General features: G+C 41.6%; 1 protein-coding gene and 1 non-coding gene across 2 annotated transcripts; one reads left to right on the top strand and one right to left on the bottom strand.

Annotated features, from left to right (window-relative positions):
* Window positions 1-11,402: 11,402 nt before the first annotated feature.
* LOC118484026 lies at window positions 11,403-12,329 on the bottom strand. The gene has a single exon (XM_035979906.1). The coding sequence runs from the start codon at window positions 12,327-12,329 to the stop codon at window positions 11,403-11,405; it is 927 nt and encodes a 308-aa protein (XP_035835799.1).
* A 1,283-nt stretch (window positions 12,330-13,612) lies between these two features.
* On the top strand, window positions 13,613-13,719 carry LOC118484507. The gene has a single exon (XR_004873617.1). It is a non-coding gene; the product is annotated as a small nucleolar RNA R71 (small nucleolar RNA).
* The last annotated feature ends 887 nt before the right edge of the window (window positions 13,720-14,606 follow it).

Genomic DNA, 14,606 nt, shown 5'->3' with positions numbered 1-14,606 from the left:
CTGCTCAAGGCATCTGTGACTATGTTGGCCTTGCCTGGATGGTATCTTATTTCACAGTCATAGTCGTTCAGAGTTTCCATCCAACGTCGCTGCCTCATATTCAGATCCTTCTGATTGAACAGATGCTGAAGGCTTTTGTGATCAGAATAGATCACAAATTTAATGCCATAAAGTAATGCCTCCAAAGCTTTAGTGCAAATACAACGGCACCCAACTCCAAGTCATGGGTGGTGTAGTTCTTTTCATGCACTTTCAATTGTCGCGAAGCATAGGCAATCACCTTGCCCCTCTGCATAAGCACACAACCCATACCGGTGTGCGATGCATCACAATATACGACAAATTCTTCCATTCCTTCCGGCAATGTCAACACTGGAGCATTTCTCAGCTTTTGTTTGAGGATACCAAAAGCTTCTTGCTGCTTAGGGCCCCAATTAAACTTTATACTCTTCCTAGTTAAAGAAGTTAGGGGTGCAGCAATTCTTGAGAAGTTTTCGATGAAGCGTCTTTAGTATCCTGCTAGACCTAGGAAACTACGAATCTCCGTAGGTGTCTTCGGCTCCTGCCAGTTCATGACGGCTTCAACTTTGGCGGGATCCACCTGGATACCACGCTCGCTGACTACATGTCCAAGGAACTGGACTTCTCGCAGCCAAAATTCACATTTCGAGAATTTGGCATAAAGCTTTTCTTGATGAAGCAGTTTGAGAATACATCGAAGATGTTTCTCGTGGTCAGCTTGACTTTTTGAATAGATGAGGATGTCATCAATGAAGACAATGACAAATTTATCCAAATAGGGCTTACAAACGCGATTCATGAGATCCATGAATGCGGCAGGTGCATTGGTGAGCCCAAAAGGCATCACTAGGAACTCGAAATGACCATAACGAGTCCTAGATGCAGTTTTGTGCACATCTTCGTCCTTGACCTTCAATTGATGGTAGCCTGACCGTAGGTCAATCTTGGAAAAATAGCTCGCTCCTTGCAATTGATCGAACAAATCCTCGATCCTGGGCAGAGGATACCTTTTCTTGATCGTAACTTTATTCAGCTCACGGTAATCGATGCATAGACGCATCGAACCATCTTTCTTCTTGACGAACAGGATTGGTGCTCCCCAAGGAGATGAACTTGGTCTAACAAAACCTTTGGCTAGCAGATCATCTAGCTGTGTCCTCAATTCTTTCATTTCCGTGGGTGCCAATCTATAGGGCGCTCTTGCGATGGGCGCTGCCCCTGGAATGATGTCGATACTGAATTCCACTTGCCTGTCTGGTGGCAAACCAGGCAGTTCTTCTGGAAAAACTTCAGGATAGTCAGAGATGACTGGGATGTCTTCAATCTTGGGTTTCTCCTCCCCAATAGTCACATGTGCCATATAAATGACACATCCTTTCTTCAAACACCTGGATGCCTTTAGCATAGTTACTTGCGCAGGCAATCCATGTCGAGTATCTCCTTGGATGGTAAGTGGTTCTCCAGACGAAGTCTTGATTACCACTTGTTTCTGGTTGCACACGATTTGGGCTTGGTTATGCGATAACCAATCCATACCCAATACTACGTCGAAACCAGCTAGTTTAAAGGGTAATAGGGATAAAGGAAATGAGTGATTCCTAATGGATATAACACATCCATCTAAAACAGTTGAAACTGTTCCCATAGTCCCATCAGCTAGTTCTACTTCATATTTCACATTCAAGGCTTTAACAGGTAATTTTAACAACTCGCAGAACTTATCATCCACGAAGGATTTATCTGCTCCAGAATCAAATAACACTCTTGTGAATACATCATTAATAAGGAATGTACCGGTTATAACGTTGTCGTTCTGGATAGCCTTTTTAACATCCATCTGAAAGACCCTCGCATTGGTCTTTTCCCCATCTTCAGCCTTCTTCACTATCTTCGGGCAATTAGTCTTGATGTGCCCTTTCTCGTTGCAACTGCAGCAAGTTGCATCCTTGAGTTTCTTGCACTCAAGAGTCCTATGCTCAGAGGACTTGCATATCCCACAGGCCTTCGGCTGGGATTTCTTTTCAAATCTGCACCTTCCGAAATGGTGCTTTTGACAAACCTTGCACAAGGGCTTATCGCCCGACTGTCGGTCATTCTTCTTGTTCTCTGACCCCCTCTTGTGGTCACGATTTCCCCGGTGCTTCTTGTTGGATCTTCGTGAATCATCTTCTTCACATTTCGTCTTCTCATTATCAGCGTTTCTCAACGATCTCTGCCTCACTGCATCCAGCGTGAGAGACAGAGATATATCTGCCACGGATCTGAAGGTAGCAGGCCTAGAAGCCTTTACGCTAGCTTTTATCTCCGGGGCCAAACCCCCAATGAAACGCGCGATCCGTTTGGGTTCCAGTGTAACAAGGTACGGAACCAATCTCGACAGAGTGTTGAAAGTCGTGAGATAAGCCTGGCAATCCAGGTTCTTCATGACCAACGATAAGAAGTCAGACTCTATCTTCTCAACCTCGTGCTGAGGGCAGTAGTTTTCTTTGATGAGAGCAATAAATTCCTCCCATGTCATGCTATACAAAACAGCCTTCCCAGAGGCTTGAACCAAAGATCTCCACCACGCTAGGGCTTCACCCTTGAACGACTGTGATACAAACTTCACCACGTCCCTCTCAGCACAACCACTGATGTCTACCACAGTGTCCATTTCGTCTAACCAGGTCATGCAATCCACCGCGCCCTTCTCCCCAGTAAAATCTCTAGGCTTGCAGGAGACAAAGTACTTATACGTGCAACCCTTGGCGCGAGATGTGTCATCGACCACTTTCTTCTTAGGGTGGACGCTATTCTCATTGGACGAGTGCCTATCGTCATCCTTCTTAGGCTTAGACGGAGTCGAGGGTGGTTTGCTGTGAGATTTAGAATGGGTTCTTGGCTTTGAGTGTGGTGTAGATAGGGTTCTGCTTCGAGACTCGGTGTACTCTTCGTACTGCCGATCTAAGGCTGCCTTAACAGCGCCGTCTACTAGAGCTTTCAATTCAGTGCCCGTTATATGAATTTGGGCGTTATCATTGTCATCCTCCTTTGATTGACTATTAACTCCACTTGGGTCAGCCATCGAGATCTTGATCTGCTACATGGAACATGACAAAATTTTATTTAGGAGTTTATTATGGAATTGTCTTTTATGGCAATTCATTAACCATGGTAAACATAGACCATATTTGGTTAATTTGTTACTCACTTTTATTCAGGATTTGAATATGACTTATCCTATTTACGAATAATATTTTTAGTGGCACAAAAGCCTAGTCACAAGGACGCTTTTATAATATAAGCTGGGATTTCAGAGAATCAAGGCATGAAGGTTTGAACTATAGTTCTTTACCTTTTCTGACAGGGAGTCATAGACTACAACTGCCTTTTGTCTTATATGACAATAAGTATGGCCCGTAGGCATTTCATTACTAATGACGCGTGCGATTTTTAACGAATCACATCTGCCAAGAACGTTAACATGTTTACAGAGGTTAACAGGAATCTGAATCTTTTAATCGGATCTTACCATATTGGCCGGGTCTTATAATGACACCAGGCTAGGTTTCACCATTAAGATTCTTTATTTAGGCAGATTAATTTAAAAGGAAATGATTTTTGGATTTATTTCATTTAATAATGTATTAAAATGAAAAAAAATGAAATTTATAAACTTAACATTCCTTTAATCATAATAATGCTTACACACTGCCTTAAATGGGACTTTTTAATAGACAAATACCTACGCAGAGGTTTACAGAAAACAAGTCCACGCAGGGACCAAATACAAGGATAGATGTCCGCACAGGGACAAAAAGATAAGCCCACGCAGGGACTGAAAAGGCAATTGTCCACGCAGGGACTAAACATAATAAATGTCCACACAGGGACTTGATTTAAAATAGAAATTACATTAGAACATATAAAGACTAATGATCTCGCTTCTTCTTCCCCTTTAATAGGTTTGCTAGGCCTTTAAGGAATCCACGATTGTTCTTGCGTTCTTGCTCAAAGTCTCGTTCCACTCGGTTTAGACGATGGAGGATTTCTTTTTGCTCCGGTGGAGAAAAACGCGGCTGCTGCGACGGTTGTTGAACCGGAGGTCTAGGAGGTGTTGGATACCCATGAGCTACGTATCCTAATCCCCAAGGATCCCCATAAGGTCTGTCGGGATGGAGGGCGTTGTAATTGGCCGCTACCACGTATGGGTCGGCATCATAATTATAGTTGTAGTGCGTGTGAGTCGGCTGCTCAAATGGGTTGTACGCGGTGGAACTGGCGTACGCTGGTATCGGATTGTCATAGCCGAAAGGTGGCGGAGGTGGTGCAACTGGTGCAGAATTCACCTCCGCAGGGTGACTCGAAGGTTCACCTAACTGTGGTTCTTCAGGCACTGGCGGAAAGTTACTTGCACTCGAGTGGCGAGGGGTGTTAAAGTGGAATTCCCCTCCTCGGGTAGATATCCGCGCGCCTGATCTCCTACGCCTTGGCGGATCAGGAGGTGCTGGTTGAACTGGTGGCGGTGGAGGCGGTGGCGTAACTGCCACGAAACGCGAATCCTCGGAGGGATCCTCCTGCTGCTGCTGGTGAGGTGAAGAATGGTGAGAGGGTGTAAAGTACCACTCGCACTGGTTAAACCTTGCCTGAAAACTGTCGGGACCTTGATAGGGCGTTCCATGGAAGGATGACCCATCAGAGATCTCGATAGGGTGATTGGGAGTACCCCTTGCAGGCTCGACGGGATATGTATCCTCGTCCATATCCATCGCGTTGTCTTCGAAAAAGCGATCCTCTGGTCCTAAAGGGTTATAACCTATTGGTTCTTGGACATAATCAGCCGGGTTGAACTGGCCTTGGAAGAAAGGAGTAGGGTCACCATAGGAACGGTGCGAAGCAGATCGCTGGAGAGGTATAAACGAAGGTTGAGGGTTACTGGGATCGTTCTCCGAATTTGGTCCAAAAGAGTGACGGTATGAAGGTGTCGAACTGTGTGAGGTATACCGTCTTACTGGCTCAAAGAGGTTTCTTCTACGTCTCTGAGGTTCTTCGCTCCTCGTGCTGGAAGGAGCTCGCATGTTCGAAGGTCCGACCTCGTGATCATTATGAGTAGTGATCGGCCCTTTGCCTCTTCCTCCTCTTCTAATTGCTGGTGGCATATTTCCTGCTTAACAAATCTTTAAATCACAATAAACGATAAAAGACAAACTGGAATAACAATTCGAATTTGTCCTATGCTCTTGTCTAAACTCAAGTATGTGCAATTGTGTCATTGAGATTAAACATATAAGGATAGTGTTTAATTCACTCAACGTTGGCTCTGATACCATCCTGTCACACCCCGATTTCCACGTGTATCACCGGTGGGCCCAGTGGGGGATTACCGTGATGTAGTTGGCAACAATATAGTCAAACCACACAATATATAAATGCACAGCGGAAGCATAAAGATAAATATATTTCAGCTATTGAATGTAATATCCAAGTATCACAATCGTCGAAATATAATCCATAGGGGATCAAAATAAGATAGAAAAATAATTGTTCAACACATATTGGCATCCCAAGCTTGCGAGACTCTAACGATGCTAAGGAGTGGCCAGCCTATTACGTGTAGAACCTGCATTAATCTTTTTGGGGAAAATACGTTAGTTTACACTAGTAAATACATTCAACCGACACTTTTGTAAAATGTTTAATAAAATTCATTTGAATGCACATGGCACAAACTCTTTATAACTTGGGATAATTTATAATTAAATCTTGTAAAAGAATTACATGTTCACTATGCGTTCGGTCAGCCGGATCGTGCCGAGTTTAAGGTTAATAGACACGCCACAAAGCATAAAGCCGTGGCGGGAAAACCAACGGTTATACCTTTAATTAATATAGACACATTGCCGGGTGTACGCCTACACCCGCGTGTCGGGGTCGTGGCCATTTCTTAAAATGATGCCAAGGATATCCGGGACATGGTCATTAAGCTCCCAAAGGCGTAAAGCCAACAAAACCAATTTTTAAACGGGTCACATTGAAATCACCCGACTACTAATGAGTTGGGGTCAATTGCCCGACCAAGCGGTATTTTAAATACCGTAACCCAAGCCCGTATAACGGAAAATAAGTTAAAAGTATTTACCTGAGCAAGTAATATCCTTAATAAACAAATGCAAGTTTCTTTTACTGGTCTCCTATTCTAGAACGAAGGTTTAAACAACCTATTAGAATCCTAACGGGTCTTTAATTTAGCCTTAGCTTAGACCGGTCAATTTCAAAGGATATATACGGTTTAGTCGCGTGAAAGGCGAAAACCAGGAATGGAATGTGGTTTGGACCCAAAAAGTTTAAAGACTTGTTTTATATGGGTAATATAACCACACTCCGGATTTTGAGGTCAAAACAATAAGGTTTGACCCGTTTCGGCTAGTTTATGTAAACTAATTACATAAACCGATCCGTGCGCGCAAAAGGCGTAACGGGTAACCGTAGGAGTCATACACAGGTTTCCTAAGTCAATATGCCTTAAAGAGGTTGTGGTATCAGTAGGATACCTTCCATAATGCCCGTAACGAGTTTAAATCCATTATATGCCCCGTAGGGGTAGTTTGGTCATTTTTAAAGATTATAAAACAGGTTTCTGAGTTCTACAGGAAATCTGAGTTTTCCGAACATTTTATAAAGTCCAATATACTCTATTTATTATTTAAAATCAGTAGCAACTGGAATCGGGTCAAAATACCATGTAGAACTCAAGTTATGTCCGAAAAGGGTATATTTGGTATTTACCGAACCGATGCCATAACCGCAGGTTATGAGCAGGTTAAAAACAATTAAAAATCTTTAAGAATCCTAAAATATTATTTTACATCAGTGTGTAAAAGGTTTGGTGTCGAAATTTGGGTTTAGATCGCTTTACGCTAAATGCGCCGTTTAATTACTAAAGTTTCCGTAATTGCGCTATTTGGCATAACTCCTATTCTAGACCTCGGATTGACGTGAAATTTTAGTGACATGCTTAGAAATCAGTAACTAAGGTTATTGTCCTTTCACGTGTCCAAAATTCTCATTTTAAAGTAAAAAGGGCGTTACGGTCAACTTTTAAACTTTTAACGGAAATGTGCTAAAGACTCGGACAAACCACAAACCGGTCACAGAGGGTTATATCATCATGTAACCTGGTCCTAAAAGAGTCCTAAGGCATATCTAACTCATACCATAACGGGTCAGAACTGAAGTCAAAGCAAAAGTCAAAGTTTTGCGACTTTCGGTTCCGAACCGAGTCTAAACAGTAAATGGTCGGATCAAACAAGCTTAGACTAGTTAATACACTTATTATCATGTTATATGAGTGTTAAAACAGGTTACACGCTATCCACATTACTGATTATGCATAAAATCGCAAAATAGCATTCTGTTAACTTTTTCTAAGCAAGTTTGACTCGACATTCGGACTAGTTAGAGTGGGAATCAGAGGGTGCCCTTTTAGGGGTTTAAAGCCCACATGATTACCAACATATAACTACCTTTGATTCGACAAACCACTGGACCATTTGTGATTTATCGTAAAGTCAATTGTTAATTACGACGGATTGACTTTCAAGCTATAACTATGTAAAAACTAAACCACAAAGGGTTAGGCACACTTACAGAAGCTTGGTACACGACCAGAGATGATAGAAGAGTGTTCTTGAGCTCCAGATGTGATCAAGAAAGCAGATTGAGGTGTGAAGAACTTGTGGTCACAAGGTGGCCTTTTATAGTGAAATTTGGAGCTTAGGATCATTACAACTAGGTCTATAATTTTTCATGGATGTTCAACAACTGTCCCTGAGTGCTAAGGGTCGTTTAGGGGGCGCCCATGCTGCCATAATTGCGTTCTAAGTCGGTTAAAACAGCAAACAGTGCTCATGTCCCCGTATTCTGCAACTGGGGCCTTGACGCGGCCCGCGTAAGAGATCATGCAATCTTTACGGGGGTCGCCTGAATCCTTATATCAGGAACCGTATCTACACATGGCTCGCGGCCCGCGTAAGATCACTTGAATCTTTAACGCGGCCCGCTTGAGACTTGATTTCCAAGATTTTCAAATCTTTTGCCATTATTGCCCTGGCCTTTCGGTTTCGAAGGGGTAACTTTGCGATTTGGGCCTCGATTATTTGCGTATAAGGGCCTCAGAACTTTTACCCAACATATTAACCCTTGGTTAATTTATTATTACCCGAAAAGTCATAACTTTCAATGTCTGACGCTTCTAACCCTTTTTAACGAATTTGATCATAACTTTCTCGTTTTAAAACGGAACTCCGCGAAATTTAAGTCGCGCATTCTAGTGAGTATAAATTACCATTACAAAGCCTCGGGTATGCCCAAAGGTCACTCAGAGGTATAACTTAAACATGTTGACACATTTGGCCCCTATAGTTTGTAATTTCTCACTTTCTTCCACAATTCGTTCCGTACGATCCATGATTCATTTGTTTGAAAGTACGAGCATCATTTAGGGCTACTGTACAGTATATTTATCCCTCGTTGACATTTTTAACCCTTGAATTTACATACTTTCAATGTTTGTCAACTTTAGTCCTTTATTTAGTATTTAATACCACGTGTAAACTTATGACACGTGTCAATACATTATTGGACGCAAAATTTCGAGGTGTTACATCAGGACTGCTTCAGAACCCAGAAATCACCCAGAAACATGGAGAAAAACCCAACATTTGAACCAGTAGCGAATGCTGCTATTTATAGGAGATTTTCAGATCGGCACGGCCATGCCGATCTCGCATAGTCGTGCTGCAGGTGTTGTCGGGTGACGTCAGTTTCAGTGATCCCGAGTCAGCTAAGTGGACTAGTGGACAAGTTGACTTGGTCATTAGATCGGCACGGTAGTGCCACTGGTGGCATGGTAGTGCCATTCTTCGGAATTGTTCGTCAGAAACCTTGGTCTGGCCTTGGCACGGTCATGCCTTGGGTGGCACGGTAGTGCGGCCCGAGAATCAATTGGCACTCCTAGTCGCACTGGCAGTGCTTCCGAGATCGCTTGATCGGCACGGTAGTACCGCTGGTGGCACTGTCGTGCCATGCCTGGCAGTTCATCAGATTTTTGCCATTTTTATCAGAAATGCATCAGAATTTGTCCGTTTTCATCATATTTTTCCTTTATGCTCTGTTTAAGACCTGAAAATATAAAAGTACCGAATTTGGTACCTAAACGTTGTGTTTTCGGTCAAAATGCTTAAAACGAAAGTGTTTTGGGGTATAAAACATGTATAATTTAACATATATCAAACATCCCCACACTTGAACTTTGCTTGTCCTCAAGCAAACTTAAAATAAAATACGGAATCAAATCTGAATATTTACAAAGTTACTAATTTGTTTGGTGGTCAAATTGGTTTTCAAAAAGTCATCATCAAAGATTTAAAATAAACAAGCTTAGTTAGATGTATGAAAGGATAATTATAAAGCAATGATTCTACTCTTGATTGACTTAGCATGCAAATCTTTACATTTCTCACAATGTTCACACACACTCGGTTAAATTTCTGAATCATACATATAATGTGTATGTTAAACACTTGATGCCTAGTCAATGAATCATGCAATATCATAAGCTTGTCAAAAGATCTAATCTCTACCAATTTAATATGTGAAAAGCATAAATCAAGAGGTCTTTGATGGGTTGCAATGATAGGCTAATGTTTTGGTATGGAATGGATATTTGAAAGTAGCAAGAAAGGTTAAAACTTGGTCAAAAACTTGGTGCTTTATTTTCTAGTATTCTGAACACGTTGCTAAGCTATCGTGTAGGTGTTCAGTGTTTATTCTTTTTGTATGTCAACTCTCTATTTTTCTTTCTTGATAGTCTTTCCTTAATTCCTTTAGAGATTTTGACAAACGGTTGTGGTTTTTTTTTTCAACATCAATGAAACTTATATCAAACTAGAAAGCTTATATCCTAGTTTTTAACGAAAATAAGGGTGAATGAGAAAAGGTTATATTTTGGGTAAGTAGGCTTTAAATTTGGGTAAAGTTAAGAAAAATACGGAAAATAGGCTCAACATGACGAACCAATGGATAGTGTTGGGTGCGGGATATAAACAAAGAAAAAGGCTAACAAAGGGGTTATCCTAATTGCCTCTATCTTTTCTATGTAATTTCACATATTCATGATTTTGAAAAGTATTCAAATGACAAGTTCTAAATTACATAAGACATCCGGCTCACTCATTTTTCCGCAAAAACAAAGAAGCATTTGACAAGAAAGCTTTTAAAGGCTAAAAAATATGCTCACGTAAACGGAAGGAATGGGTATAAATATAAAGATAAACATGCAAGTCTTTTGCTTTGTTTTATCACGCTCTTTAGTTATCTTTTTCAAACATGAATTTGGCTTGTCGATTTTTATCAAATTTGATGCTTCCTGAAGAACACAAATTGACCATTTTTGTTTTATTTTTGGAAAATATATACAGAAATGAGAACAATTAAGGACAAACAAAGTTTAAAACCTTTTAACCCCTCCCCACAATTGAACTTCACATTGTCCTCAATGTGAAATACATATTAGTTAAGCAATTATGAAGAGCTAAACTAATAATGTGAAAAGGGAAAGAGGTACTCCCTCAGAGTTGGAGTTGACTTGTTTGAGTAGACTTTTTGTTTGAAGTCGTCTCAACTCTGTGTGCATTTCTTTATGAATCTGCCAATTATGTCACTTGTTAAAATAGCCAACATTACTATTGATCAAAATGTTAGATAATTCAACCAGATCCGTTATTCAAACAAAGCAAACATACTAAAGTACTTAAAACGACATAAAGTAAAAATATCCCAAACAAAGTACTAAAATAAATAACATAAACATAAGTTTCTGAATTGTTTCACCCTACCTCGTCCTCCTACCCTCATCATCATCATCATTATGGTGGCGTGTTCCAGACGAACCCGCCCCATAGGTACCTGTATCTCCAAATGGAAACTGTGGAGGGTTGCCGAAATGGCCTGGATGTATTTGAAGCCCTCCAAAGATGTAGGAAAAATCCTACATACATTCCTCGGCATACGTCTGTAGTGAGATGTCCCAGAAAGGCTGGGATCTGCTCTTTATCTGTCTTGGGAATGCAGTATGCTGGAAAACCCTGAGTAACTTAGGAAAGAAAGGATACCTGGACGCCAGTTTGTCTGGTGATGATATGATGCTGGTGTCGTGCTCCTCACGGTGTGGCTAATCGTGTGGTGGTTGGCTCGATCTCTCCATGTGACTGTCGTTTGTGGTGGTATGTAGCGTTTGATCATATTTCCCAGACCCTTCATCTCGGGCCATTATCTGTATCTTACTACCAACCCATCAGCTCTCAGGATATATCACTCTCCTCTGCGTGAAATCGAGACTCGACTTACTTCATCTTCATAACGTCTTGCAAATTAAAATGATGTTGTGCACTAGTCTTATAATCGTCTTCCATGAGAATTTTATGAGTACAAAAAGAAGGGTTAATGCCTTTGATATCCATAATCTTCCACGCCATAGATTTCTTGTGAAGCGTTAGAACTTCGAGGAGTTGTCTCTTTTCTTCTTTTGCTAAAGATGCTGAAATGATGACTGGCAAGTGACATTCCTCGTCTAGAAATGCATATTCGAGATGCGGTGGGAGTTCTTTTAACTCCAACGACGGTGGGTCTTCAACCGATGGTTTGGACTTTTCTTCAACTTCACGGTCAATCTCCACAAATTGATCTGGACCTTGAGAACCATCATCATTGATTTGGCAGACTAGCTGCTCCTGTGAAATGTCGTCTTGGTTCTCACACAAAAGAGGTGTGTACATATCAATTTCTTCTATCGTGCCTTTGAAATGAGAGCTTACACAAGTATCGACAATGTCGACATAGCAAAGCATGTCATCGTGACTTTGCGGATGCTGCATTGCTCCTTTAATATCAAAAGTCACGTGCTCGTCATTTACTCGGAGCGTGATTTGGCCAGCTGCCACATCAACAATCGTCCTTGCAGTATTGAGGAACGGGCGTCCAAGTATTAATGGTACTTTTGAATCTTCGTCCATGTTGAGAATAACAAAATCCACGGGAAAAACGAATTTATCGATTTTAACAAGCATGTTTTCAATGAATCCACGCGGATACTTGATCGAACGATCTGCAAGTCGAATGCTCATTCTAGTGGGTGATGGTTCACCTAGATCTAATTTAGCAAAAACCTTATAAGGCATAAGGTTTATGGTAGCTCCTAAATCGGCTAATGCGTGACTGACAGACATGCTGTCAATGAGACAGGGAAGAGTAAAACAGCCCGGATCTCCCATCTTTTTAGGTAGACGGTTTTGGAGAATGGCTGAACAGTTTTCATTCATCAACACGCAAGACAAGCTTTCAAGTTTCTGCTTGTTATGAGGATGTCTTTTAAGAACCTTTTGTATTTAGGCATTTGAGCCAACGCCTCAACGAATGGTATGTTCATGTGTAATTGTTTAAACATCTCTACAAACTTACCATGTTGTTCATCGTTCTTCTGCTTCTTCAGTCTACTCGGATATGGGACAGGAGGGATGAAGTCTTTAACTGGCTCCTGGAACTTGCTGTACTTGCTAGGACTCGCCTAGCGTGCGCCTCGTCTGATGCGTCAGTTTGGACCGTATCAGTGATCGATGGTGAGTCCGATTTGTCAGGTCCCGTGGTTCTACCACTCCTCGTCATTACTGCATTAACGTGCCCTCTCGGGTTTGGTTCTGTGTTACCTGGAAGACTACCTTGGGGTCTTTCAGACAACATCTTGGCCAATTGGCCGACTTGATTCCCAATGGTTTGTATTGAAGCCTTCTGGCTCTGCATTTCCCCTTCCTGAGCCATAAAACGCTCCTCATGCTGCTGGTATCACTTTTCAGAAATTTGATTGGCATTGTTGGAGTTGTTCAATAGCTGCGCCATCATCTCCTCTAGTTTCGAGTTGGTTTGAGAGGTTTGAGGCTGGGAAGTGCTTCCTGAACCTAAATTATTGTAACGTGGTTGAAAGGTTTGCCCTGATGGCTGAAAAGATTGTCCATGGGGCTGAAAGGATTGCCCCTAAGACTGTTGTGGTGCGGGAGCGCGTTGAGCATATCCGAGTGGGTTTTGGTTACTGGAATTGGCTTTCCATCCAAAGTTTGGATGATTCCTCCAACCCGGATTGTACGTGTTGCTATAGGGGTTATTCTGGGGCCTAATTTGATTGCCCAAATAGTCCATCTCTTCGTGGCCTGTAAACATAACACCCTGCTCACATGTACCTGGCTCGTGTGACACTCCACACAGCTCACATGATGATTGTACCTGCGAAACACTCTGAGCTTGATCAAACCTTGTTGCCAAAGCTCCAATCTGTGCTGCTAGAGCCGTATATGTATCCACTTGATGAACTCCAGGAATAGATGATGCTTTATTTCGCACTCCACCGTGACGAGAACTCGACTTCAAAGTAGCTTTTTCTATGATTGCATAGGCTTCGTTGGGTGTTTTTGTTCCAAAATCGCCTCCTGCATATACATCTAAACGTTCTTGTGAGTCGTAGTTGAGTCCTTGGTAGAAGTTCAACACAAGTTGTCTTTTGGACAACCCATGATGTGGAACATCGATCAGAAGATCTTTGAACCTCTCCCAAGCTGCATGTAGAGATTCGCCTTCGTCCTGTTTGAATGTCATAATACGATTCTTAAGCTTAGCTGTCTTTTCTGGCGGGAAATATTTTTGCATAAAAAGATCGGCCATCTCGTTCCAAGTCATGATGGACCCTACTGGAAGTGACAAAAGCCAAGATCGGGCTTTGTATGCAAAGAGAATGGAAAGAGCCGCAAACGGATTGCGTCTTCAGAGACGTCTCTAATTTTGAAAGTCGAGTACACCTCGAGAAATGAAGCGATGTGCCGACCTGGATCTTCGTGATCCTTCCCATCAAACTGCACAGAATTTTGTAACATGTTAATAATACTAGATTTAATTTCAAAACTCGGTGCCGCTATTGTAGGTCGGGCGATTCTCGGCAGCAAGCCCTCCCCTCCTGGACGGCCGGTCTCAATCAGAGGCTGGTCGTCTTCTGCCATAATGCTTCCTGTGTCGTCCTCTGAACTCTCGCTATCGGAAAGAATCACTGGTTCATCGATTGCGGCTGCAATCCTTTGTGCAACAACAAGTGATCTTTCGCGAAGCTGCCTACTTCTTCTTAAGTTATTTTCTGATTCTTTGGCTAGCTCAGCGTTAGCGGGTGCAGGGGGCGTGCACATTAGCCGACACATAAAAAGGAACGCATTATACAGAAAAAAGAACATATTATATGTAGGACATAAGTAATAATAACAATACTAATACATAATATACATATATATACGGGTTATTAAACAACTTTATTTTAGATTTTACTGAATTATTTACTTATTTACATCCGAGAGCAGTTGTTTGTTTGTATACCAGAATTTCTGATGACAATCATCAGAAATCTGAGGTAACTTCATTTTTTTACATATCAGAAAATCTGATATATCTGATAAAATTCTGATAAGATCTGATGAAAATATTCGTTCCATCAGAATTTCTGATAAATCCATCAGAAT

This window comes from Helianthus annuus, chromosome 11, assembly GCF_002127325.2.
Source record: "Helianthus annuus cultivar XRQ/B chromosome 11, HanXRQr2.0-SUNRISE, whole genome shotgun sequence".
In the NCBI taxonomy this organism is placed as follows: Eukaryota; Viridiplantae; Streptophyta; class Magnoliopsida; order Asterales; family Asteraceae; genus Helianthus; species Helianthus annuus.
This window is presented reverse-complemented; position numbering and strand designations above follow the sequence as displayed.

Bases quoted from the DNA above. Each gene is read 5' to 3' on its own strand.
- LOC118484026 (XM_035979906.1), bottom strand. From the start codon at position 12,329: ATGGGAGATCCGGGCTGTTTTACTCTTCCCTGTCTCATTGACAGCATG.